Source organism: Phyllobates terribilis, unplaced genomic scaffold, assembly GCF_046119375.1.
Source record: "Phyllobates terribilis strain yellow unplaced genomic scaffold, ASM4611937v1 Scaffold_119__1_contigs__length_5224398, whole genome shotgun sequence".
NCBI lineage: Eukaryota > Metazoa > Chordata > Amphibia > Anura > Dendrobatidae > Phyllobates > Phyllobates terribilis.
The window spans coordinates 1,840,643-1,867,528 of NW_027362879.1; the positions used below are offsets into that span (position 1 = coordinate 1,840,643).

At 49.8% G+C, this 26,886-nt stretch overlaps 1 protein-coding gene across 1 annotated transcript in view; it reads left to right on the top strand.

Annotated features, from left to right (window-relative positions):
- Nucleotides 1-26,886, top strand: part of LOC141201581 (uncharacterized) — a 66,618-nt gene that overhangs the window by 30,768 nt on the left and 8,964 nt on the right. The window contains exons 2-6 of the mRNA XM_073663573.1: nt 16,928-17,077; nt 17,207-17,386; nt 17,461-17,584; nt 17,668-17,765; nt 20,608-20,698. Coding sequence (XP_073519674.1) covers nt 16,985-17,077; nt 17,207-17,386; nt 17,461-17,584; nt 17,668-17,765; nt 20,608-20,698 — 586 coding nt within the window. The 5' untranslated portion in view covers nt 16,928-16,984. The remainder of the gene's footprint in view (nt 1-16,927; nt 17,078-17,206; nt 17,387-17,460; nt 17,585-17,667; nt 17,766-20,607; nt 20,699-26,886) is intronic.

A 26,886-nucleotide genomic window follows, 5' to 3' on the forward strand; every position in this document is an offset into this window, starting at 1 on the left:
GACACAGAGAGGAGGAGGAGGCCATGGATGAAGGGGCTGCTGCGGAGTACAGTGCAGGATGGGAGCAGGGCTGAGACTGGAGAGCAGAGGAGATGAAGGGACTGCGGGCAGAGGATGACACAGAGAGGAGGAGGGGGCCATGGATGAAGGGGCTGCTGCGGAGTACAGTGCAGGACGGGAGCAGGGCTGAGGCTGGAGAGCAGAGGAGATGAAGGGACTGCGGGCAGAGGATGACACAGAGGAGGAGGGGGACATGGATGAAGGAGCTGCTGCGGAGTACAGTGCAGGACGGGAGCAGGGCTGAGGCTGGAGAGCTGAGGAGATGAAGGGACTGCGGGCAAAGGATGACACAGAGAGGAGGAGGGGGCCATGGATGAAGGGGCTGCTGCGGAGTACAGTGCAGGACGGGAGCAGGGCTGAGGCTGGAGAGCAGAGGAGATGAAGGGACTGCGAGCAAAGGATGACACAGAGAGGAGGAGGGGGCCATGCATGAAGGGGCTGCTGCGGAGTACAGTGCAGGACGGGAGCAGGGCTGAGGCTGGAGAGCTGAGGAGATGAAGGGACTGCGGGCAAAGGATGACACAGAGAGGAGGAGGGGGCCATGGATGAAGGGGCTGCTGCGGAGTACAGTGCAGGACGGGAGCAGGGCTGAGGCTGGAGAGCAGAGGAGATGAAGGGACTGTGGGCAGAGGATGACACAGAGAGGAGGAGGGGGCCATGGATGAAGGGGCTGCTGCGGAGTACAGTGCAGGACGGTAGCAGGGCTGAGGCTGGAGAGCAGAGGAGATGAAGGGACTGCGGGCAAAGGATGACACAGAGAGGAGGAGGGGGCCATGGATGAAGGGGCTGCTGCGGAGTACAGTGCAGGACGGGAGCAGGGCTGAGGCTGGAGAGCAGAGGAGATGAAGGGACTGCGGGCAGAAGATGAGACAGAGAGGAGGAGGGGGCCATGGATGAAGGGGCTGCTGCGGAGTACAGTGCAGGACGGGACCAGGGCTGAGGCTGGAGAGCAGAGGAGATGAAGGGACTGCGGGCAGAGGATGACACAGAGAGGAGGAGGGAGCCATGGATGAAGGGGCTGCTGCGGAGTACAGTGCAGGACGGGAGCAGGGCTGAGGCTGGAGAGCAGAGGAGATGAAGGGACTGCGGGCAGAGGATGAGACAGAGAGGAGGAGGGGGCCATGGATGAAGGGGCTGCTGCGGAGTACAGTGCAGGACGGGAGCAGGGCTGAGGCTGGAGAGCAGAGGAGATGAAGAGACTGCGGGCAGAGGATGACACAGAGGAGGAGGGGGACATGGATGAAGGGGCTGCTGCGGAGTACAGTGCAGGACGGGAGCAGGGCTGAGGCTGGAGAGCAGAGGAGATGAAGGGACTGCGGGCAGAGGATGACAGAGAGGAGGAGGGGGCCATGGATGAAGGGGCTGCTGCGGAGTACAGTGCAGGACGGGAGCAGAGCTGAGGCTGCTGAGCAGAGGAGATGAAGCGACTGCGGGCAAAGGATGACACAGAGAGGAGGAGGGGGCCATGGATGAAGGGGCTGCTGCGGAGTACAGTGCAGGACGGGAGCAGGGCTGAGGCTGGAGAGCAGAGGAGATGAAGAGACTGCGGGCAGAGGATGACACAGAGGAGGAGGAGGCCATGGATGAAGGGGCTGCTGCGGAGTACAGTGCAGGACGGGAGCAGGGCTGAGGCTGGAGAGCAGAGGAGATGAAGGGACTGCGGGCAGAGGATGACACAGAGAGGAGGAGGGGGCCATGGATGAAGGGGCTGCTGCGGAGTACAGTGCAGGACGGGAGCAGAGCTGAGGCTGCTGAGCAGAGGAGATGAAGGGACTGCGGGCAAAGGATGACACAGAGAGGAGGAGGGGGCCAAGGATGAAGGAGCTGCTGTGGAGTACAGTGCAGGACGGGAGCAGGGCTGAGACTGGAGAGCAGAGGAGATGAAGGGACTGCGGGCAAAGGATGACACAGAGAGGAGGAGGGGGCCATGGATGAAGGGGCTGCTGCGGAGTATAATGCAGGACGGGAGCAGGGCTGAGGCTGGAGAGCAGAGGAGATGAAGGGACTGCGGGCAGAGGATGACACAGAGAGGAGGAGGAGGCCATGGATGAAGGGGCTGCTGCGGAGTACAGTGCAGGATGGGAGCAGGGCTGAGACTGGAGAGCAGAGGAGATGAAGGGACTGCGGGCAGAGGATGACACAGAGAGGAGGAGGGGGCCATGGATGAAGGGGCTGCTGCGGAGTACAGTGCAGGATGGGAGCAGGGCTGAGGCTGGAGAGCAGAGGAGATGAAGGGACTGCGGGCAGAGGATGACACAGAGAGGAGGAGGGGGCCATGGATGAAGGGGATGCTGCGGAGTACAGTGCAGGACGGGAGCAGGGCTGAGGCTGGAGAGCAGAGGAGATGAAGGGACTGCTGGCAAAGGATGACACAGAGAGGAGGAGGGGGCCATGGATGAAGGGGCTGCTGCGGAGTATAATGCAGGACGGGAGCAGGGCTGAGGCTGGAGAGCAGAGGAGATGAAGGGACTGCGGGCAGAGGATGACACAGAGGAGGAGGGGGACATGGATGAAGGAGCTGCTGCGGAGTACAGTGCAGGACGGGAGCAGGGCTGAGGCTGGAGAGCTGAGGAGATGAAGGGACTGCGGGCAAAGGATGACACAGAGAGGAGGAGGGGGCCATGGATGAAGGGGCTGCTGCGGAGTACAGTGCAGGACGGGAGCAGGGCTGAGGCTGGAGAGCAGAGGAGATGAAGGGACTGCGGGCAGAGGATGACACAGAGGAGGAGGGGGACATGGATGAAGGGGCTGCTGCGGAGTACAGTGCAGGACGGGAGCAGGGCTGAGGCTGGAGAGCAGAGGAGATGAAGGGACTGCGGGCAGAGGATGACACAGAGAGGAGGAGGGGGCCATGGATGAAGGGGCTGCTGCGGAGTACAGTGCAGGACGGGAGCAGGGCTGAGACTGGAGAGCAGAGGAGATGAAGGGACTGCGGGCAAAGGATGACACAGACAGGAGGAGGGGGCCATGGATGAAGGGGCTGCTGTGGAGTACAGTGCAGGACGGGAGCAGGGCTGAGGCTGGAGAGCAGAGGAGATGAAGAGACTGCGGGCAGAGGATGACACAGAGAGGAGGAGGGGGCCATGGATGAAAGGGCTGCTGCGGAGTACAGTGCAGGACGGGAGCAGGGCTGAGGCTGGAGAGCAGAGGAGATGAAGGGACTGCGGCCAGAGGATGACACAGAGAGGAGGAGGGGGCCATGGATGAAGGGGCTGCTGCGGAGTACAGTGCAGGACGGGAGCAGGGCTGAGGCTGGAGAGCAGAGGAGATGAAGGGACTGCGGGCAGAGGATGACACAGAGGAGGAGGGGGACATGGATGAAGGAGCTGCTGCGGAGTACAGTGCAGGACGGGAGCAGGGCTGAGGCTGGAGAGCTGAGGAGATGAAGGGACTGCGGGCAAAGGATGACACAGAGAGGAGGAGGGGGCCATGGATGAAGGGGCTGCTGCGGAGTACAGTGCAGGACGGGACCAGGGCTGAGGCTGGAGAGCAGAGGAGATGAAGGGACTGCGGGCAGAGGATGACACAGAGGAGGAGGGGGACATGGATGAAGGGGCTGCTGCGGAGTACAGTGCAGGACGGGAGCAGGGCTGAGGCTGGAGAGCAGAGGAGATGAAGGGACTGCGGGCAGAGGATGACACAGAGAGGAGGAGGGGGCCATGGATGAAGGGGCTGCTGCGGAGTACAGTGCAGGACGGGAGCAGGGCTGAGACTGGAGAGCAGAGGAGATGAAGGGACTGCGGGCAAAGGATGACACAGACAGGAGGAGGGGGCCATGGATGAAGGGGCTGCTGCGGAGTACAGTGCAGGACGGGAGCAGGGCTGAGGCTGGAGAGCAGAGGAGATGAAGAGACTGCGGGCAGAGGATGACACAGAGAGGAGGAGGGGGCCATGGATGAAAGGGCTGCTGCGGAGTACAGTGCAGGACGGGAGCAGGGCTGAGGCTGGAGAGCAGAGGAGATGAAGGGACTGCGGCCAGAGGATGACACAGAGAGGAGGAGGGGGCCATGGATGAAGGGGCTACTGCGGAGTACAGTGCAGGACGGGAGCAGGGCTGAGGCTGGAGAGCAGAGGATATGAAGGGACTGCAAGCAGAGGATGACACAGAGGAGGAGGGCGCCATGGATGAAGGGGCTGCTGCGGAGTACAGTGCAGGACGGGAGCAGGGCTGAGGCTGGAGAGCAGAGGAGATGAAGGGACTGCGGGCAAAGGATGACACAGAGGAGGAGGGGGCCATGGATGAAGGGGCTGCTGCGGAGTACAGTGCAGGACGGGAGCAGGGCTGAGGCTGGAGAGCTGAGGAGATGAAGGGACTGCGGGCAAAGGATGACACAGAGAGGAGGAGGGGGCCATGGATGAAGGGGCTGCTGCGGAGTACAGTGCAGGACGGGAGCAGGGCTGAGGCTGGAGAGCAGAGGAGATGAAGGGACTGCGGGCAAAGGATGACACAGAGGAGGAGGGGGACATGGATGAAGGGGCTGCTGCGGAGTACAGTGCAGGACGGGAGCAGGGCTGAGGCTGGAGAGCAGAGGAGATGAAGGGACTGCGGGCAGAGGATGACACAGAGAGGAGGAGGGGGCCATGGATGAAGGGGCTGCTGCGGAGTACAGTGCAGGACGGGAGCAGGGCTGAGACTGGAGAGCAGAGGAGATGAAGGGACTGCGGGCAAAGGATGACACAGACAGGAGGAGGGGGCCATGGATGAAGGGGCTGCTGCGGAGTACAGTGCAGGACGGGAGCAGGGCTGAGGCTGGAGAGCAGAGGAGATGAAGAGACTGCGGGCAGAGGATGACACAGAGAGGAGGAGGGGGCCATGGATGAAAGGGCTGCTGCGGAGTACAGTGCAGGACGGGAGCAGGGCTGAGGCTGGAGAGCAGAGGAGATGAAGGGACTGCGGCCAGAGGATGACACAGAGAGGAGGAGGGGGCCATGGATGAAGGGGCTGCTGCGGAGTACAGTGCAGGACGGGAGCAGGGCTGAGGCTGGAGAGCAGAGGATATGAAGGGACTGCAAGCAGAGGATGACACAGAGGAGGAGGGCGCCATGGATGAAGGGGCTGCTGCGGAGTACAGTGCAGGACGGGAGCAGGGCTGAGGCTGGAGAGCAGAGGAGATGAAGGGACTGCGGGCAAAGGATGACACAGAGGAGGAGGGGGCCATGGATGAAGGGGCTGCTGCGGAGTACAGTGCAGGACGGGAGCAGGGCTGAGGCTGGAGAGCTGAGGAGATGAAGGGACTGCGGGCAAAGGATGACACAGAGAGGAGGAGGGGGCCATGGATGAAGGGGCTGCTGCGGAGTACAGTGCAGGACGGGAGCAGGGCTGAGGCTGGAGAGCAGAGGAGATGAAGGGACTGCGGGCAAAGGATGACACAGAGAGGAGGAGGGGGACATGGATGAAGGGGCTGCTGCGGAGTATAATGCAGGACGGGAGCAGGGCTGAGGCTGGAGAGCAGAGGAGATGAAGGGACTGCGGGCAAAGGATGACACAGAGGAGGAGGGGGCCATGGATGAAGGGGCTGCTGCGGAGTACAGTGCAGGACGGGAGCAGGGCTGAGGCTGGAGAGCAGAGGAGATGAAGGGACTGCAGGCAGAGGATGACACAGAGAGGAGGAGGGCGCCATGGATGAAGGGGCTGCTGCAGAGTACAGTGCAGGACGGGAGCAGGACTGAGGCTGGAGAGCAGAGGAGATGAAGGGACTGCGGGCAGAGGATGACACAGAGAGGAGGAGGGCGCCATGGATGAAGGGGCTGCTGCGGAGTACAGTGCAGGACGGGAGCAGGGCTGAGGCTGGAGAGCAGAGGAGATGAAGGGACTGCGGGCAAAGGATGAGACAGAGAGGAGGAGGGGGCCATGGATGAAGGGGCTGCTGCGGAGTACAGTGCAGGACAGGAGCAGGGCTGAGGCTGGAGAGCTGAGGAGATGAAGGGACTGCGGGCAGAGGATGACACAGAGAGGAGGAGGGGGCCATGGATGAAGGGGCTGCTGCGGAGTACAGTTTAGGACGGGAGCAGAGCTGAGGCTGCTGAGCAGAGGAGATGAAGGGACTGCGGGCAAAGGATGACACAGAGAGGAGGAGGGGGACATGGATGAAGGGGCTGCTGCGGAGTATAATGCAGGATGGGAGCAGGGCTGAGGCTGGAGAGCAGAGGAGATGAAGGGACTGCGGGCAAAGGATGACACAGAGGAGGAGGGGGCCATGGATGAAGGGGCTGCTGCGGAGTACAGTGCAGGACGGGAGCAGGGCTGAGGCTGGAGAGCAGAGGAGATGAAGGGACTGCAGGCAGAGGATGACACAGAGAGGAGGAGGGCGCCATGGATGAAGGGGCTGCTGCAGAGTACAGTGCAGGACGGGAGCAGGGCTGAGGCTGGAGAGCAGAGGAGATGAAGGGACTGCGGGCAGAGGATGACACAGAGAGGAGGAGGGCACCATGGATGAAGGGGCTGCTGCGGAGTACAGTGCAGGACGGGAGCAGGGCTGAGGCTGGAGAGCAGAGGAGATGAAGGGACTGCGGGCAAAGGATGACACAGAGAGGAGGAGGAGGCCATGGATGAAGGGGCTGCTGCGGAGTACAGTGCAGGACGGTAGCAGGGCTGAGGCTGGAGAGCAGAGGAGATGAAGGGACTGCGGGCAGAGGATGACACAGAGGAGGAGTGGGCCATGGATGAAGGGGCTGCTGCGGAGTACAGTGCAGGACGGGAGAAGAGCTGAGGCTGCTGAGCAGAGGAGATGAAGGGACTGCAAGCAGAGGATGACACAGAGAGGAGGAGGGGGCCATGGATGAAGGGGCTGCTGCGGAGTACAGTGCAGGACGGGAGCAGGGCTGAGGCTGGAGAGCAGAGGAGATGAAGGGACTGCGGGCAAAGGATGAGACAGAGAGGAGGAGGAGGCCATGGATGAAGGGGCTGCTGCGGAGTACAGTGCAGGACGGGAGCAGGGCTGAGGCTGGAGAGCAGAGGAGATGAAGGGACTGCGGGCAAAGGATGAGACAGAGAGGAGGAGGTGGCCATGGATGAAGGGGCTGCTGCGGAGTACAGTGCAGGACGGGAGCAGGGCTGAGGCTGGAGAGCAGAGGAGATGAAGGGACTGCGGGCAGAGGATGACAGAGAGGAGGAGGGGGCCATGGATGAAGGGGCTGCTGCGGAGTACAGTGCAGGACGGGAACAGGGCTGAGGCTGGAGAGCAGAGATGAAGGGACTGCGGGCAAAGGATGAGACAGAGAGGAGGAGGGGGCCATGGATGAAGGGGCTGCTGCGGAGTACAGTGCAGGACGGGAGCAGGGCTGAGGCTGGAGAGCTGAGGAGATGAAGGGACTGCGGGCAGAGGATGAGACAGAGAGGAGGAGGGGGCCATGGATGAAGGGGCTGCTGCGGAGTACAGTGCAGGACGGGAGCAGGGCTGAGGCTGGAGAGCAGAGGAGATGAAGGGACTGCGGGCAGAGGATGACAGAGAGGAGGAGGGGGCCATGGATGAAGGGGCTGTTGCGGAGTACAGTGCAGGACGGGAGCAGGGCTGAGGCTGGAGAGCAGAGGAGATGAAGGGACTGCGGGCAAAGGATGAGACAGAGGAGGAGGGGGCCATGGATGAAGGGGCTGCTGCGGAGTACAGTGCAGGACGGGAGCAGGGCTGAGGCTGGAGAGCAGAGGAGATGAAGGGACTGCGGGCAAAGGATGACACGTGGAGCTAGAGAGGAGGGGAACAGCGGCAGGTCAGGTGGAGGCAGGCAGGGAAGTAGAAGAGTAGAGCGTGCAAGCACTGCCATTTTGCGATGACCTCCGCCCTCCTCCTGCTATGCATGCTGGACACGAGTGCCAGCATGGCGTTATGATGACATTGGATACACAGACATCCCTGTATGCACCTGTGTGCACCCGGCGGCAGGGCTCTTTGAAGTGCGGGGCGACCACACTGATATGATTATATCAGTGCTGGTGTCTGGACCCCTGCAGGCAGCGGCTATTGCCAGGACAAGGATCTCTTTGATCCTTTTATCCTAGCAGTGTGACTCTCTACTGACATGGTAATTAACCATGTCAGCCTATAGTCACAGGCAATAGATGGACAGCTGTCCATCTTCTTTTGACATGCCCAGACTTTTCTTGTCCTGGGCATATCTGAACAGTGGGGGGATTATTATAAAGGGGGCCAACTATGTATGTGTGGAGGCACAATTATATTTATGTGCATGTGGACATATATAAGTGTGGGGACACATGGGGACATAGGCACATAAGGCAATACACTGTGTGCCAAATTATTAGGCAAATGAGTATTTTGATCACATGATATTTTTTATACATGTTGTCCTACTCCAAGCTGCATAGGCTTGAGAGCCAACTACCAATTAAGTAAATCTGGTGATGTGCATCTCTGTAATGAGGAGGGGGTGCTGACTAATGACATCAACACCCTATATGAGGTGTGCTTAATTATTAGGCAACTTCCTTTCCTTTGGCAAAATGGGTCAGAAGAGAGATTTGACAGGCTCTGAAAAGTCCAAAATTGTGAGATGTCTTGCAGAGGGATGCAGCAGTCTTGAAATTTCCAAACTTTTGAAGCGTGATAACCGAACAATCATGGGTTTCATGGCAAATAGCCAACAGGGTCGCAAGAAGCGTGTTGGCCAAAAAAGGCGCAAAATAACTGCCCATGAATTGAGGAAAATCAAGCGTGAAGCTGCCAAGATGCCATTCGCCACCAGTTTTGCCATATTTCAGAGCTGCAACGTGTGCGATACTCAGGGACATGGCCACGGTAAGGAAGGCTGAAAAACGACCACTTTTGAACAAGAAACATAAGATAAAATGTCAAGAATGGGCAAAGAAATATCTTGACTGATCTTTCAAAGGTTTTATGGACTGATGAAATGAGAGTGACTCTGGATGGATCAGTAAAGGGCAAAGAACTCCACTCCGACTCAGACACCAGAAAGGTGTAGGTGGGGTACTGGTATGGGCTGGTATCATCAAAGATGAACTTGCGGGACCTTTTCGGGTTGAGGATGGAGTGAAGCTCAACTCCCAGACCTACTGCCAGTTTCTGGAAGACAACTTCTTCAAGCAGTGGTACAGGAAGAAGTCGGTATCGTTCAAGAAAAACATGATTTTCATGCAGGACAATGCTCCATCACATGCATCCAACTACTCCACGACGTGGCTGGCCAGTAAAGGTCTAAAAGAAGAAAAAATAATGACATGGCCCCCTTGTTCACCTGATCTGAACCCCATAGAGAACCTGTGGTCCATCATAAAATGTGAGATCTACAGGGAGGGAAAACAGTACACCTCTCGGAACAGTGTCTGGGAGGCTGTGGTGGCTGCTGCATGCAATGTTGATCGAAAACAGATCAAGCAACTGACAGAATCTATGGATGGAAGGCTGTTGAGTCTCATCATAAAGAAAGGTGGCTATACTGATCACTATTTTTTTGTTTTTGCATGTCAGAAATGTTTATTTCTAAATTTTGTGCACTGATATTGGTTTTCCTGGTGAAAATAAACAAGTGAGGTGGGATTATATTTGGTTTTTATTAAGTTTCCTAATAATTCTGCACAGTAATAGTTACCTACACAAACAGATATCCTCCTAAGAGAGCAAAATCTAAAAAAAAAAACACTCCAACTTCCAAAAATATTAAGCTTGGATATTTATGAGTCTTTTGGGTTGATTGAGAACATAGTTGTTGATCAATAATAAAAATAATCCTCTAAAATACAACTTGCCTAATAATTCGGCACGCAGTGTATATGCACATGCATATACAGGTACTTCTCACTAAATTAGAATATCAAAAAGTTACTTTATTTCAGTTCTTCAATACAAAAAGTGAAACTCATATTATATAGCGTCATTACAAACAGAGTGATCTATTTCAAATGTTTATTTCAGTTAAGGTTGATTATGGCTTACAGCCAATGAAAACACACAAGTCATTATCTCAGTAAATTAGAATATTTTATAACACCAGCTTGAAAAATTATTTTAAAATCTGAATTGTTGGCCTACTGAAATGTATGTTCAGTAAATGCACTCAATACTTGGTCGGGGCTCCTTTTGCATCAATGCGGCGTGGCATGGAGGCGATCAACTGTGACACTGCTGAGGTGTTATGGAAGCCCAAGTTGCTTTGATAGCAGCCTTCAGCTCATCTGCATTGTTGCGTCTGGGGTCTTTCATCTTCTTCTTGACAATACCCCATAGATTCTCTATAGGGTTAAGGTCAGAAGAGTTTGCTGACCAATCAAGCCCAGTGATACTGTTGTTTGTGAACCAGGTATTGGTACTTTTGGCAGTGTGGACAGTTACCAAATCCTGCTGGAGAATGAAATTTCGATCTCCAAAAAGCTTGTCAGCGGAGGGAAGCTTGAACTGCTCTAAAATTTCCTGGTAGACGGCTGCGCTGACTTTGGTCTTGATAAAACACAGTGGACCTTCGCCAGCAGATGACATGGCTCCCCAAACCATCACTAATTGTGGAAACTTCACACTAGACCTCAAGCAGCTTGGATTGTGACCTCTCCATTCTTCCTCCAGACTCTGGGACCTTGATTTCCAACACCTTGGAACACTGAGCAAAAGTCCAGGTCTTTTTCTCCTTGGCCCAGGTAAGACGCTTCTGGCGTTGTCTGTTGGTCATGAGTGGCTTGACACAAGGAATGCGACACTTGTAGCCCATGTCCTGGATACGTTTGTGTGTGGTGGCTCTTGAAACAATGACTCCAGCAGCAGTCCACTCCTTGGGAATCTCCCCCACATTTTTGAATGGCCTTTTCTCAACAATCCTTTCAAAGTTGTGGTTATCCCGGTTGCTTGTGCACCTTTTTCTACCACACTTTTTCCTTCCACTCAACTTTCCATTAATATGCTTGGATACAGCACTCTGTGAACAGCCAGCTTCTTTAGCAATGACCTTTTGTGGCTTAGCCTCCTTGTGTGGTGTGTCAATGACTGCCTTCTGGACATCTGTCAAGTCAGAAGTTTTCCCCATGATTGTGGAGCCTACTGAAACAGACTAAGGGACCTTTTTAAATGCTTAGGAAGCCTTTGCAGATGTTTTTTTGTTAATTATTCTAATTTTCTGAGATGACTTTTTTTGTGTTTTCATTGGCTTTAAGCCATAATCATCAACATTAACAGAACTAAACAATTGAAATAGATCACTCTGTTTGTAATGACTCTATATAATGAGTTTCCTTTTTTTTTATTGAAGAACTGAAATAAATTGACTTTTTGATGATATTCTAGTGAGATGCACCTGTGTATATATATGAATTCGCATACATGGTAGTATGAAAAAACATACAGTACAGACCAAAAGTTTGGACACACCTTCTCTTTTAAATATTTTTCTGTATTTTCATGACTATGAAAATTGTACATTCACACTGAAGGCATCAAAACTATGAATTAACACATGTGGAATTATATACTTAACAAAAAAGTGTGAAACAACTGAAAATATGTCTTATATTCTAGGTTCTTCAAAGTAGCCACCTTTTGCTTTCATGACTGCTTTGCACACTCTTGGCATTCTCTTGATGATCTTCAAGAGGTAGTCACCGGAAATGGTTTTCACTTCACAGGTGTGCACTGTCAGGTTTAATAAGTGGGATTTCTTGCCTTATAAATGGGGTTGGGACCATCAGTTGTGTTGTGCAGAAGTCTGGTGGATACACAGCTGATAGTCCTACTGAATAGACTGTTAGAATTTGTATTATGGCAAGAAAAAAGCAGCTAAGTAAAGAAAAACGATTGGCCATCATTACTTTAAGAAATGAAGGTCAGTCAGTGTGAAAAATTGGGCAAACTTTGAAAGTGTCCCCAAGTGCAGTTGCAAAAACCATCAAGCGCTACAAAGAAACTGGCTCACATGAGGACCGCCCCTGGAAAGGAAGACCAAGAGTCACCTCTGCTTCTGAGGATAAGTTTATCCGAGTCACCAGCCTCAGAAATCGCAGGTTAACAGCAGCTCAGGTTAGAGACCAGGTCAATGCCACACAGAGTTCTAGCAGCAGACACACCTCTTCAACAACTGTTAAGAGGAGACTTTGTGCAGCAGGCCTTCATGGTAAAATAGCTGCTAGGAAACCACTGCTAAGGACAGGCAACAAGCAGAAGAGACTTGTTTGGGCTAAAGAACACAAAGAATGGACATTAGACCAGTGGAAATCTGTGCTTTGGTCTGATGAGTTCAAATTTGAGATCTTTGGTTCCAACCACCGTGTGTTTGTGCGATGCAGAAAAGGTGAATGGATGGACTCTACATGCCTGGTTCCCACCGTGAGGCATGGAGGAGGAGGTGTGATGGTGTGGGGGTGCTTTGCTGGTGACACTGTTGGAGATTTATTCAAAATTGAAGGAATACTGAACCAGCATGGCTACCACAGCATCTTGCAGCGGCATGCTCTTCCATCCGGTTTGCGTTTAGTTGGACCATCATTCATTTTTCAACAGACAATGACCCCAAACACACCTCCAGGCTGTGTAAGGGCTATTTGACCAAGAAGGAGAGTGATGGGGTGCTACGCCAGATGACCTGGCCTCCACAGTCACCAGACCTGAACCCAATCGAGATGGATTGGGGTGAGCTGGACCGCAGAGTGAAGGCAACAGGGCAAACAAGTGCTAAGCACATCTGGGCACTCCTTCAAGATTGTTGGAAGACCATTTCTGGTGACTACCTCTTGAAGCTCATCAAGAGAATGCCAAGAGGGTGCAAAGCAGTCATCAAAGCAAAGGGTGGCTACTTTGAAGAACCTAGAATATAAGACATATTTTCAGTTGTTTCACACTTTTTTGTTAAGTATATAATTCCACATGTGTTAATTCATAGTTTTGATGCCTTCAGTGTGAATGTACAATTTTCATAGCATAGTCATGAAAATACGGAAAATCTTTAAATGAGAAGGTGTGTCCAAACTTTTGGTCTACTAATATATATATATATATATATATATATATATATATGTGCATACATATTTTAGGACACTTATCTTTACACTCTTTCCTCAGTTCGAAATGTAATTAAGAAATGGCAGTTAACAGCAACAGCAAGGAAGACCAAGCTAAATTTCAGTGAGAGCTGCTCGTAGGATTGCTGGAGAGGCAAATCAGAAACCCCCCTTGACTGCAAAAGACCTTCAGAAAGATATAGAAGATTCTTTAGTTGTTGCACATTTTTCAACTGTTCAGAGACACCTGCTCAAATATGGCCTTCATGAAAGAGTCATCAGAAGAAAACCTCTCCTGAGTCCTCACCATAAAATTTTGTGTCAGAAGTATGCAAAACAACATCTAAATAAGCCTGATGCATTTTGGAAACATGTTCTGTGGACTGATGAGGTTAAAATAAAACTCTTTGGCCACAATGATCAAAGGTATATGTGGAGAAAAAAGGGCACAGAATTTCAAGAAAAGAACACCTTGCCAACCATTAAGCCTGGAGGTGGATCAATCATGCTTTAGGGTTGTGTTGCAGCCAATGGCATGGGATTATTTCATGTGTAGAGAGAAGAATGGATTCAATGAAGTTTCAACAAATTCTTAATGCAATAACACCATCTGTAAAAAAAGCTGATGTTGAAAAGAGGATGGCTTCTTCAAATGGATAATGGATTCTAAACACATTTCAAAATCCACAATAGACAACCTCAAAGGCACAAGATGAAGGTTTTACAATGGCCCTTGCAGTCCTCTGATCTGAACATAATTGAAAATCTGTGGCTAGACGTCAAAATAGCAGTGCATGCAAGACGACCCAGGAATCTCACAAAACTGGAAGAATTTTCCAAGGAAGAATGGATGAAAATCCCTCAAACAAGAATTTAAAACCTCTTGTGTGGTTACAAAAAGCGTTTACAAGCTGTGATACTTGCAAAAGGTGGTGCTACTAGGTACTAACCAATCAGGGTGTCCAAACTTTTGCATCGGCCCATTTTCCATTTTGTAATTTTGACCATGGATGTTTCAACCTTTACATGCCACTGTGAGTAAAGGGAATTAAGGAAGGATTCCTTATCTTAGACAAACAAGGGCTGTAACGACACATCTCAACCTGTATGGTCCTCACAGGGATGATGGACCTTCCCATAATGGCTTGCTATACTGTTGTAGCTTTTAACAAAAGTTATGTAACGCCACATGTAACCATAAAGTTCTTGACTGCATAATTCAGGAGAAACATTCATAAAGTGTTGTGCCTGTTATCTGATATATATACTTGTCATCAAGTTCTTGTTAAGTAAAGTAAAGTTTATTTTTGGACTTTGGTCTCCTTCATTTATCTCCATACCATCTGGACTGGGCCTGCCAAGTACAGTGGCAGCATACGGTCTTCAGAGTCGGGAAATATGACTCCACCAAATTAAAGTCTGTGTTGCAATGCGGCATTGGTGGATGGATCAAGACATGATGTCTCAGATGTGCTCGATTGGATTCAGGTCTGGGGAATGGACAGGCCATTCCAAAGCATCAATGCCTTCATCATGCAGGAACTGCTGACACACTCCAGCCACATGAGGTCTGGCATTGTCCTGCATTAGGAGGAATCCAGGGCCAACCGCACCAGCATATGGTCTCACAAGGGGTCTGAGGATCTCATCTCGGTAACTAATGGCAGTCAGGCTACCTCTGGCGATCACATAGAAGGCTGTGTGGCCCTACAAGGAAATGCTTCCCCACACCATTATTGACTCACTGCCAAACCGGTCATGCTGGAGAACGTTCTCCACAGCATCTCCAGACTCTGTCACGTCTGTCACATGTGTGCAGTGTGAACCTGCTCTCATCCGTGAAGAACACAAGACGTCAATGTGGAATCTGCCAATCTTGGTGTTCTCTGGCAAATGCCAATGACCCTTTACCATGTTGTACTATAAGCACAACACCTACTTGTGGACTTCAAGCCTTCATACCACCCTCATGGAATCTGTTTCTGACAGTTTGAGCTGACAAATGTTAGTGGCCTGTTGAAGGTCATTTTGCAGGGATCTTGCACTGCTCCTCCTGTTCCTCCTTGCACAAAGGAGGAGGTAGCGGTCCTGATGCTGGGTTGTTGCCCTCCTACGGCCCCCTCCACATCTCCTCGTGTACTGACCTGTCTCCTGGTACAGTATATGCTCCATGCTTTGGACACTGTGCTGACACACAGTTACCCTTCTTGCCACAGCTCTCATTAATGTGCCATCCTGGATGAGCTGCACTACATGAGCAACTTCTGTGGGTTGTAGACACCGCCTCATGCTACTGTACCTCTAGGGGTGAGAGCAATGATAAAATGCAAAAGTGACCAAAACAGCCAAAAAGGATGAGAACAGAGAAATGTTTTGCAGAACCACTCCTTTATTGGGGGTATCTTGCTAATTGCCTATCATTTCTACCTGCTGTCTGTTCCATTTACACAACAGCAGGAGAAATTGATTCACAATCAGTGTTGCTTCATAACTGGACAGGTTGATTTCACAGAAGTGTGATTGACTTGGAGTTACATTGTGATGTTTAAGTGTTCCCTTTACATTTTTGAGTAGTGTACTTAACAGCCCCATACATAAGATAAGTGTTGGCTGAACGGTCATTTGGCAGATGGCTATTTTTCCCGACTCCCCCATACACACAAATATTCCAGCTTTCTTGGGGTCTGTATGAGAGAGTCGCCTCCAGACTCCTCTAGTGGAGGATTATCTACAGGAAAAACAAACAATTAGCCTCCAAAATTGAGGATGCCAGATCCTTCTCTGCCCTGACATCATCTGTCGCGAGGCCCCCAAATACATTATATAGTCAGCCAACCCCCAATTCATTACATGCAACTTTAGTCTAATGTGTATGGGGGCTTTAAAATGTAACTCATTTGACGCTGCCTCTGTCCCGGCCTAATAGACTTTCGTACATTGCAGGTTAAGACACCATTATTAGGTATTTAAGTATCATAGTAACTAGGCAGCCTTATACTATCGAGTACTTGGGGGAGGAGGGGCATTCAGCTGAACTCTGTCACACCTTCCGAGATGCCATGTTTGCTTTTGACAGCAGCAATTGGTTAAACTGCCAGGGTTTATGTTGCAGTGGCATCTGTGCCATCCCTGCGGTGTACATCTATGTTCTGCTGCTCAAAGGATTTAATTATTTTAAAACAAATGTTTAATGTGTTAGAAACTAACAAAATTTGTCTTATGCTGTTTGCTTGTTTTTTCTTTTTATAAAAATTGTTGGTGCCAATTTTCTTTTGAAAAATTTTAATTTCTGCTTTTTTTCTGGTGTTTTTCTTGTAATATAGGAAAGCCTAAGGCCAGAAATAAACCCCATAAAAAACTGTACATGGAGACTTTGGTATCAAATAATTTCTGTCCGCAATATTTGTGCCAACAAAAAAGGTTTTCTAAATACATCAAACTTCTGTGTGTGAATCAGACATGAGATCTAACGTGATAGAAGATTACAGTCTGGGGAAGACGGGAAACATTCATATAGACGGCCGGTGGTGATGTAGTCAGTGACGGACTCTGGCCAAATATGTTTCTGGAGCCGTAGTAGAAGATGAAGATGTCGTCATCATCATGAAGTAGTTATTTCTCATGTTACGTGTAATGAATATCTCCTGCAGTTTTGCTAATGCCGATTCCAGTGTCCGTAAATGAGACGACAATTAGCAATAAGGAAGATGAGTCTATAAGAAACGTGTTCAGCTGCAGACTCCGAGGAAGAAACTGCTTGTTGGCTGTGTTCTAAAATATATTTGTTTTATTAGCAGATATAAAGAAGAAAACTAAATAGTGTAAAATAATAAATCTCCTCATATGTTTCCCTAATTATCTCCAGTAATTGTATTATTACACAGGATTTTTATGATGTTACATCTTCTTTTCATTCAGGTCTCTACAATATTCGATCTGCTTAGTGACAATCTTCTATATAAGAGAATTTTCCTTATGGACCCATCAAAACTGGATATGGATAAGGACAAGATGGCAGAGAAAATATTACACCTCACCCTAGAGATCCTCTTCCGTCTTACTGGAGAGGTGAGAGATTCTGATGACGTCACATTACATCATTCTTATCTATGGGAATAACAGATGGACAGAACTGGAGAGGTGAGGACTCTGGAAATGTCTGTAGTGAGATTTATTAATGTGTCTCTCCATAACCAGGATTACACAGTAGTGAAGAAGACCTCTAGTGAGCGCTGTCAGGACCCTGTGTCTGAGGAGTGGGCGAGACCCCTGAGCCCAATCACAGGACCTCCATCTCACCCCCTGATACATGAGGTCATCAATGACCAGAAGATCCTAGAACTCACCTACAAGATGATTGAGCTACTGACTGGAGAGGTGACACTGCTGGGACATTATACAGTAACGCTATGAAGGGATTGCAGTGATGACATTATTATTGTATGTGTCAGGTTCCTATAAGGTGTCAGGACGTCACCATCTATTTCTCTATGGAGGAGTGGGAGTATTTAGAGGGACACAAAAATCTGTACAAAGACATCATGATGGAGGTTCCCCAGCCCCTCACATCTCCAGGTAATAGACAGGACTAAATACACACGGCCTATAATTATCTGTATGTAAAGAATGAATTCAGTCCCTGTATGTGTTTCCTCCAGATCTATCCATTAAGAGGACAACACCAGAGAGATGTCCCCGTCCTCGTCTTCCACAGGACTGTAAACAAGAAGATCCCAATGTTCCTCAGGATCATCAGGTAGATGGAGAGAAGGTGTCATGAGATCTCCCCTATGATGTGTAGACGGCTGTGAAGGTCTTGTGCTCAGTCTTGTTTTATCCACCAGTATTATATGCAGGGCCGGCGTCAGCACCCAGCACACCCAGGCAAATGCCGGGGCCCTGAGCAGGCGGAGGGACCCACTCGCCGTCGGGCTCCCCGCTGCCCTATGGGAGCCGTGAACGGAGGAGAGCGGTGTCAGCGCCTGCTCTCCCCCCGCTTGCTCAGGGCCCCGGCACAATACTTACCCCTCCCCTTGCCTCCGCAGCAGCTCCTGCATCCTCCGCAGCTGCTGCACTGTGGCGTCTCAGGTCAGAGGGCGCGGTGATGTCTCAGGTCAGAGGGCCCGGTGACATCTTTACACCGCACTCTCTCCTGCGCAGTCACAGCGCAGAGCGGGATGAGGCCGCTGACGCTGGAGTCCGAAGCAGCGGCCGCAGGTGAGGAGTGAGGTGTGTATTTGATTTTTTTTTTTAATTGAATGGAGGCCTGTGGCAGTATAAGGGAGGGGGGTGAGGTGGGGGTGTGTGACATCCTGCATGGGGCATTATATGGGGAGGGTGAGGTGGGGGTGTGTGACATCCTGCATGGGGCATTATATGGGGAGGGTGAGGTGGGGGTGTGTGACATCCTGCATGGGGCATTATATGGGGGGGGTGAGGTGGGGGTGTGTGACATCCTGTATGGGGCATTATATGGGGGACTGAGGTGGGTGTGTGTGACATCCTGCATGGGGCATTATATGGGGAGGGTGAGGTGGGGGTGTGTGACATCCTGCATGGGGCATTATGTGGGGGGGGGTGAGGTGGGGGTGTGTGACAACCTGCATGAGGCATTATATGGGGGGGTGAGGTGGGGGTGTGTGACATCCTGCATGGGGCATTATATGGGGGGGTGAGGTGGGGGTGTGTGACATCCTACATGGGGCAATATATAGGGGGGTGAGGTGGGGCTGTGTGACATCCTGCATGGGGCATTATATGGGGGGGTGAGGTGGGTGTGTGTGACATCCTGCATGGGGCATTATATGGGGAGGGTGAGGTGGGGGTGTGTGACATCCTGCATGGGGCATTATATGGGGGGTTGAGGTGGGGGGGTGACATCCTGCATGGGGCATTATATGGGGAGGGTGAGGTGGGGGTGTGTGACATCCTGCATGGGGCATTATATGGGGGGGTGAGGTGGGGGTGTGTGACGTCCTGCATGGGGCATTATGTGGGGGGGGGTGAAATGGGGGGGTCTGACATCCTGCATGGGGCATTATGTGGGGGGGGGTGAGGTGGGGGGGTCTGACATCCTGCATGGGGCATTATATGGGGGGGTGAGGTGGGTGTGTGTGACATCCTACATGGGGCATTATATGGGGGGGGGGTGAGGTGGGGGTGTGTGACATCCTGCATGGGGCATTATAAGGGAGGGGGGTTGTGACAGCATGCATGGGGCATTATAAGAGAGGGGGTGTGTGTGACATCCTGCATGGGGCATTATAAGCGAGAGGGGTGTGTGACATCCTGCATGGAACATTATAAGGGAGGGGGGGTCTGACATCCTGCATGGGGCATTGTAAGCGAGGGGGGGTGACATCCTGCATGGGGCATTATAAGGGAGAGGGGGTGTGACATCCTGCATGGGGCATTATAAGGGAGGGGGGTGTATGACATCCTGCATGGGGCATTATAAGGGAGGGGGGGTGTAGGACATCTTGCATGGGGCATTGTAAGGGAGGGGGTCTGTGTGACATCCTGCATGGGGTATTATAAGGGGGGGGTGACATTCTACATGGGGAATTATGTGGGGGGAACAGCCTGCGTGGGGCATTATATGGGGGGAACAGCCTGCATGGAGTGTTATATCGGGGCCAGTATTCTGTATGGAGCGTTATATGGGGGCCAGTATCCTGCATGGAGCGTTTCATGGGGGCCAGTATTCTGTATGGAGCATTTTATGGGGGCCAGTATGGAGCATTATATGGGGGCCAGTATTCTGTATGGAGCGTTATATAGGGGCCAGTATCCTGTATGGAGCGTTATATGGGGGCCAGTATCCTGTATGGAGCGTTGTATGGGGGCCAGTATTCTGTATGGAGCGTTATATGGGGACCAGTACCTGTATGGAGGGTTATATGGGCGCCAGTATTCCGTATGGAGCTTTATATGGGGGCCAGAATTCTGTATGGAGCATTTTATGGGGGCCAGTATTCTGTATGGAGCATTATATGGGGGCCAGTATTCTGTATGGAGCGTTATATGGGGGCCAGTATCCTGTATGGAGGGTTATATGGGCGCCAGTATTCCGTATGGAGCGTTATATGGGGACCAGTATTCTGTATGGAGTGTTATATGGGGGCCAGTATTCCTTATAGAGCTTTATATGGGGCCAGTATTCTGTATGGAGCATTTTATGGGGGCCAGTATTCTGTATGGAGCGTTATATGGGGGTCAGTATCCTGTATGGAGCGTTATATGGGGGCCAGTATCCTGTATGGAGCATTTTATGGGGGCCAGTATACTGTGTGGAGAGATTCACTGTTTTCTGAGCTATTGTGGAATTTACAATAGATATCACTCATGTAATGTAAGAAGTGAAATCTTCGGCATTGTACTATATATATATTTCTCTGCGGTATCTGTGCATCATGAATCGTGGTATGTATTAAAGGGGCCCACTGAGACTCTTTCCCCCGGGGCCCAGAAAAACCTGGAGCCGGCCCTGATTATATGTTTTATACTTGTGTAATGAGAACGGTGGAGATGGCAGGATTAGAGCTGATCATAGATGGGACTTCTCCATCTGTCTGTGACTTATACAATATTTGTTTCAGGGTGAAGATCTGACCCATATTAATACTACAGAGACATATGTGAGGGGTGATGAGCGGTGTAAAGAGGAGATTCCTACATATGACTACCCAGGTGAGTAGTAACCACTAAATGCAGAGAAGTCACAGATTTTTCTCAGTCACCGGCTGTGGCTGCTTTATCGGTGGTGTAGTCCGACCGTATCACAATCGTGTGATCACCATTCTTCCTCTAGACCACAACATTCTCCCCTACACAAAACTGTTAACCCCTTTCTGACATTGTCCTTAAGGTCCCTGTGCCCTGGACCTTATGGACCAGGTACGTATTATTACTACATGGCCATCGCACCCGCACACAGGCTGTGCGGGCGCAATCTCCGCCCGTGTCAGCTGATTCTGACAGCTGACACTCGGCACGCAGTGCCCGCACCGCTCCCAGCACTTTAACCCCCTAAATGCTGCAATCGATGTGATTGCAGCATTTAGCGAGTGAGCAGAGGGACCGCAGCGGGGTCACAACATCCGGGTCATGACAACATCCGGGTCACCAGCCCCAGCAAGTTAGTTTGATCATGCGCAGTGCATGATCAAAGTAACTTGTGTCTGCAGAGCTGACAGTTTATTAGTTATAGCAGTGATCCTGCACTGCTATGTCTTATAACTGCGATCAGCCTGTTGTAAAAATATATTTAAAAAATATATTTTTGCAACATATATTAAAAATAATATATGAAAAAAACCAAAACAATAAAAGCACACATATTTGGTATTTCAGCGTCCAGACGACCTGACCTATAAAGCTGTCCCACTAGTTAACCCCTTTAGTGAACACCGTAAAAGAAAAAAAAATAAGCAAAAAACGGTGCTTTATCATCATATTGCCAAACAAAAAATGGAATAAAACGCGATAAAAAAGCCGCCATACAGCTCCATCAGACGAAAAATAAAAAAGTTATAGCTCTCAGAATAAAGCGATGCAAAAAAAAAAAAAAAAATCATTTTTATTGTGTAACAGCGCCAAAACCTAAAAAACAATATAAATGTAGTGCGGCTGTAAACGTACTGACCCGAATAATAATGCGATCTTATTAATTTTTCCACACGTGGAACGGCATAAAAAGAACTCCAATAAAACAATTCCCGAATTGGTGTTTTTTGTTTATTCTGCCTCCCAAAAATCGGAATAGAAAGCGATCAAAAAATGTCACGTGTCCAAAAATGGTACCAATAAAAACATCAACTTGTCCCGCAAAAAACAAGCCATAACATGACTCTGTTGGCCGAACTATGGAAAAATTATAGCTCTCAAAATATGGCGATGCAAAAACTTTCTGTGCTGCTGAATGTGCTCATATGGTCCCTACAAGACCAGGTCCAGTCCCTCTGGCCAAACTTCACTTTTATGATCTACAACATTAAATGTGCAGTGAGGGCCAACTACACAAAAATCATTACACCTGCGCCATGATATATCTCTAAGCTGTGCGTGGCTGATGGCTGTAATATACATTTATTCACGCCTGCAGGAGATGTGTTGGCTCCAGCCCTGGTTTCATGGATTCACTCCACATCATAAATTCCATTATATTTCAATCCTAAGGAATTCAGATTACTGCACAATCTCTCCTGAAATGGGGGCGCTAATACTTTCTCTACTCTCCTGGTCAGGACTCATAGTAGCTTCAATGGTCCACCATAAATGAGTGCAATTCTGGTTTAATGTTGGAGTTCTCCCCTCATACATACGTTGTTGTTGGGGATGTAACATAGAATAAAAAAATATGTCTTTTTTTTTTATAGGTTTATTCTGTATGAAAGTTTGATTTGTGGTTGCATCAGCCTGCCTCACTTATGTAAGTCTGTAACTCCCTGGTAGTCTTTAAAAAATAGATCTCCATTGTCTCTTCCAAATGCCCGAGATCTAAATTTAAGACACCTCAGCTCTGCAGTATTATAAAAAGTTATTTTTAAATGTCTAATATTTCTTCTTGAAACTCATCAGACAAAAAATATTGTCCCTTAGGCTGAGTTCACACGATGCGTTTTTAATGCGTTTCCGCGGCGTTTTTGCAGTTGCGGAAACGCATGAAAAACGCATGGTAGAAGGGCAGCAATGTTCCCCAATTGAAATCCGCATGTGCTGTGCCCATGATGAGGATTTTTCCGCAGCTTAAACGCTGCGCTCAAAAATCCGCAGCATGTCAATTAATTTTGCGGAAACGCTGCTCTTTTGCCGCCATTGACTTGCATTAGACCGCATGGAATCCGCATCACTGTATATGTTGATGCGCTTTTCATGCGGTCTAATGTGCGGATGGTACCCGGGTGTGGATGAGACGACTCGCATCCAGACCCAGGTACCATTAAAAAAAAAAAGAATAAAATAAAAAATATATATATTCTCACCTTCTGACGGCCCGCGCAGCGCTCCTGCTTGGTTCCCGGCACTTTGCGGTTGAATGAAGAAGGACCTTCGCTGACGTCAGAGTCATGTGACGGGTCACGTGTCGCTGACGTCGGCAGGTCCTTCAGTCTTCACTGCCGGCAGCCGGGACCGAGCAAAGCAGGACACCGGGGGCCATCAGAGGGTAAAGTATATATTTACTTTTTGACATTCACACACTATATAAATCCATGCCGGTTGCCGGTTGCATGGATTTATATAGTGTGAAGTTGACAAGCACTTTCCAAGTGATGCTAAAATCGCTTGGGAAGCGCTTGTCAACCCGCATGCAGAAATGAAAGTGAACACCGCTTCATTTCCGCATGTCCCTGGCAGGAAACCGCATGTACAATCCGCATGTACAATCCGCATGCGTTTTTTCCTGCCAGGGAGATGCAGAAACGCTCAGGAAAAAATCCTGAGCATTTCTGCATCGTGTGCACATACCCTTACGATAGTTTAGATTCCCAAGAGCCACCGAGCCCCATACTCCAATTACTCCAGAGAGGTTTCACCACTAGTTACTCATTTTTCTCTGATGAAGACTATTGAGTTCGATCATTTCAGTAGATGTGTTATTGTCTATAGTCAGTTTTTGACTTCAGTAGTTAGTGCCCAAAATACTCTGATTTAACCCCTTCCTGCAGCCAGTTTTCTGTTCCTATCTGGGCCCATTTTTCTTAATCTGATGTGTGTCACTTTATCTGGTGATAACTTTGGAATTCTTCTCAAAGGATAATAAGAAACAAATGGACCTTACAAATTATTTTCCTTGAATCCCACAATCCCCTATATACGGTTGTACACTACTGTGTGGGCACATGGCAGGTTAAGAAGGGAAGAAGCGCCATTTAGCTATTTGAATGCAGATCTTGCTTGAATAGTTTGCAGACACAATGTATTGGGGAAACTGTTCATGGTCACCTGCCAGCTCAAAAGATGGCCACCACGAACAGGCTTGGTGTCATCTACTCCATTTTCCAGATCCCAGATATTGCCTTGCTCATCACTATTTAACCCCTCTACATGGATCTGGAGTTACACAGAGACCCCCAGGCTTGGGCCACAGTGTTACCTGCTGTTCTGTGGTGTGAGATGGGAAGAAGAATAGTCAGGTAGCCGGGTCAGAACCAGGAGGGCAGAGAAAATACAAAATCAGAAGACACAAGAGTAGTCAGTAAACGGGCCGAGGTCACAACAGGAAACAAATACACAAACCGGGAGCTGAGCACAGAGGACTGAACCAGAGGAGAACAAGGCTGTATCTGGCAGCTTCCGGCAATATGCTTCCAGCTTTAGTAGGGTGCGGTGCTTTCCAATTGGCTGAAGCAGGGAGCAGATTACTCCAGCTGGACAGCACACACACCCATACTGCCAGACTGGATGGTACTACAGGTCCCAGCAACCCTAATCTTAGTGGCTGGACAGAGCCAGCACCGCCCAGAGCTTCTGGTTCTGACGTCTCCTCCATCACCAGCGCCACCTGCAGGATGAATAAGGAGGTGAGAGAAGCAGACGTCACAGGAGAAGATCCCAGAGGAGATGGGACCCACCATTTACAGAAGCCCTAATATGACAAAATGTCAGAAAAACAGAGCAGTAGAAATCCACATAAAGTGACTCCATTTTGGAAATTATAACCCTGAATGATATAATCTTTAGAAGTAGTGTGATTATTTTGATTCCACATCCTAAAAAAAAAAAAGAAGAAAAGCGAGGCGCTCCTGTGTATACCGGTGATCTTTGAGGGGAGGAAACCGGAAAATAGATTGACTAACCTTGTGTGGTTGTGCACCCCTGCACAGCCACGGATTAAGGCTCCGGCGTGAACCGCACCCCGCACGGGTCTCAGGCTGACCAGCTGACAGAATCACATGGGGTGTGACATCACCGCGGGTCCTTGTAAACGGTTAATAAGCCGATATCTGCAGCCCCCAACCGCCCACCCAAGAGGGAATCAAGAATACAAAGTACAAAGTCGCTGCGGATTTCAATGGGGCGCAAGGTGACGGCAGGCCGGGGTATTTGTTACTCCATCATTTTTTTTATTAATCAAATGGCTTCACAACATGTTTCGGCTAATGCCGCCTTCATCAGGTGATGGCCAATATTACCACACAAGCACTTTATATAGAAGTTTAAAGAATTAACCAGCAGGTGCCAACAATTGACCAGTTAACCCTCAAATCCCCTTTCTAAGGGCCAACCTGACTTGGCTGATAACAGAGACAAAACATCAACACTAAAATAAAACTACATGAAAAAAACTATATATACAAATAAAAGAAGAATATAAAAAGAGTAAAGGCTGCATATATTCATAATTACACTCATATTAAAAACCTAATAAAAATAAATATCCACTAGATTTTTCAATTCTACATAAATTATATAACTTACTTAATAATATTTTCAAGTCAGAGATTCAAACCTTCCGGGGATAAAGTTCCCAACTTATAGATCCAATAATTTTCCCGGTTTCCAACCTTTTCTATCTATCATGCACCGTGTCAGATATATGATCAATAATCGTAAGGTGCAGATATTTTGGATCTTTCTGATCTTCTAAGAAGAAGTGCTTTGACAACTATGTAACAAATCTCCATTTCTGATATTCTGCCGATGTTTATTTAGCCTGGCGCGCATTGGTTGTATGGTGCGACCTACATACTGTAGGCCACATGTGCACTCCAACAAATATATCACACTAGATGGTGGCCCGATTCTAACGCATCGGGTAATCTAGAATATGTATGCGGCCGACCGGGCGCAATCAGCAGAGCGGTGTTTAAATCTGGCGCCAAAATCGCTGATTGGTCGCGGCCGGCAACCGCGACCAATCACCAAAGCAGTGTTTAAATTTGGCGGCAATATCGCTGATTAGTCGTGGCCGACAACCGTGACCAATCAGCAAAGCGGTGTTAAAATTTGGCGCCTATATCTCTGATTGGTGACGGCCGGTGGTCGCGACCAATCAGCAGAGCGGTATTTAAATTTGGCGCCAATAATGGTGATTAGTCGCGACCGGCAACCGCGACCAATCAGCAGAGCGGTGTTTAAATTTGGCGCCAATATCGCTGCTTGGTTGCGGCCGGCCACCGCAACCAATAAGCTAAGCGGTGTTTAAATTTGGCGCCAATAATGCTGATTGGTCGCGTTCGGCGACCGCGAGCAATCAGCAGAGCGGGGTTTAAATTTGGCGCCAATACTGCTGATTGGTCGCGGCCGGCGACCGCGACCAATCAGCAGAGCGGGGTTTAAATTTGGCGCCAATACTGCTGATTGTTTGCGGGCGGCGGCTGCAACAATCAGCGAACCGTGTTAGTGAGAACTGGAGAGTGTGTTTAAATTTGGCGCCAAAATCGCTGATTAGTCGCGGCCGGTGGTTGCGACTAATCAGCAGAGCGGTGTTTAAATTTGGCCCCAATACTGCTGATTGTTCGCTGCCGGCGACCGGGACCAATCAGCAGAGCGGTGTTTAAATTTGGCGCCAATAATGCTGATTAGTCGCGGCCAGCATCCGTGACCAATTAGCAGAGCGGGGTTTAAATTTGGTGCCAAAATAGCTGATTGGTCGCGGCTGGCGGCCGCGACCAATCAGCAGAGCGTTGTTTAAATTTGGCGCCAATAATGCTGAGTGGTTGCGGCCGGCGACCGCGACCAATCAGCACAGCAGTGTTTAAATTTGTCATCAAGATCGTTGATTGGTCGCGAGCAGCGTCCGCGACCAATCAGCACAGCAGTGTTTAAATGTGGCGCCAAGATCGGTGATTGGTTGCGGCCGCTTTTTAAATGTTGCGCCCAAATCTGTGATTGGTCGCGAGCAGCGTCCGCGACCAATCAGCACAGCAGTGTTT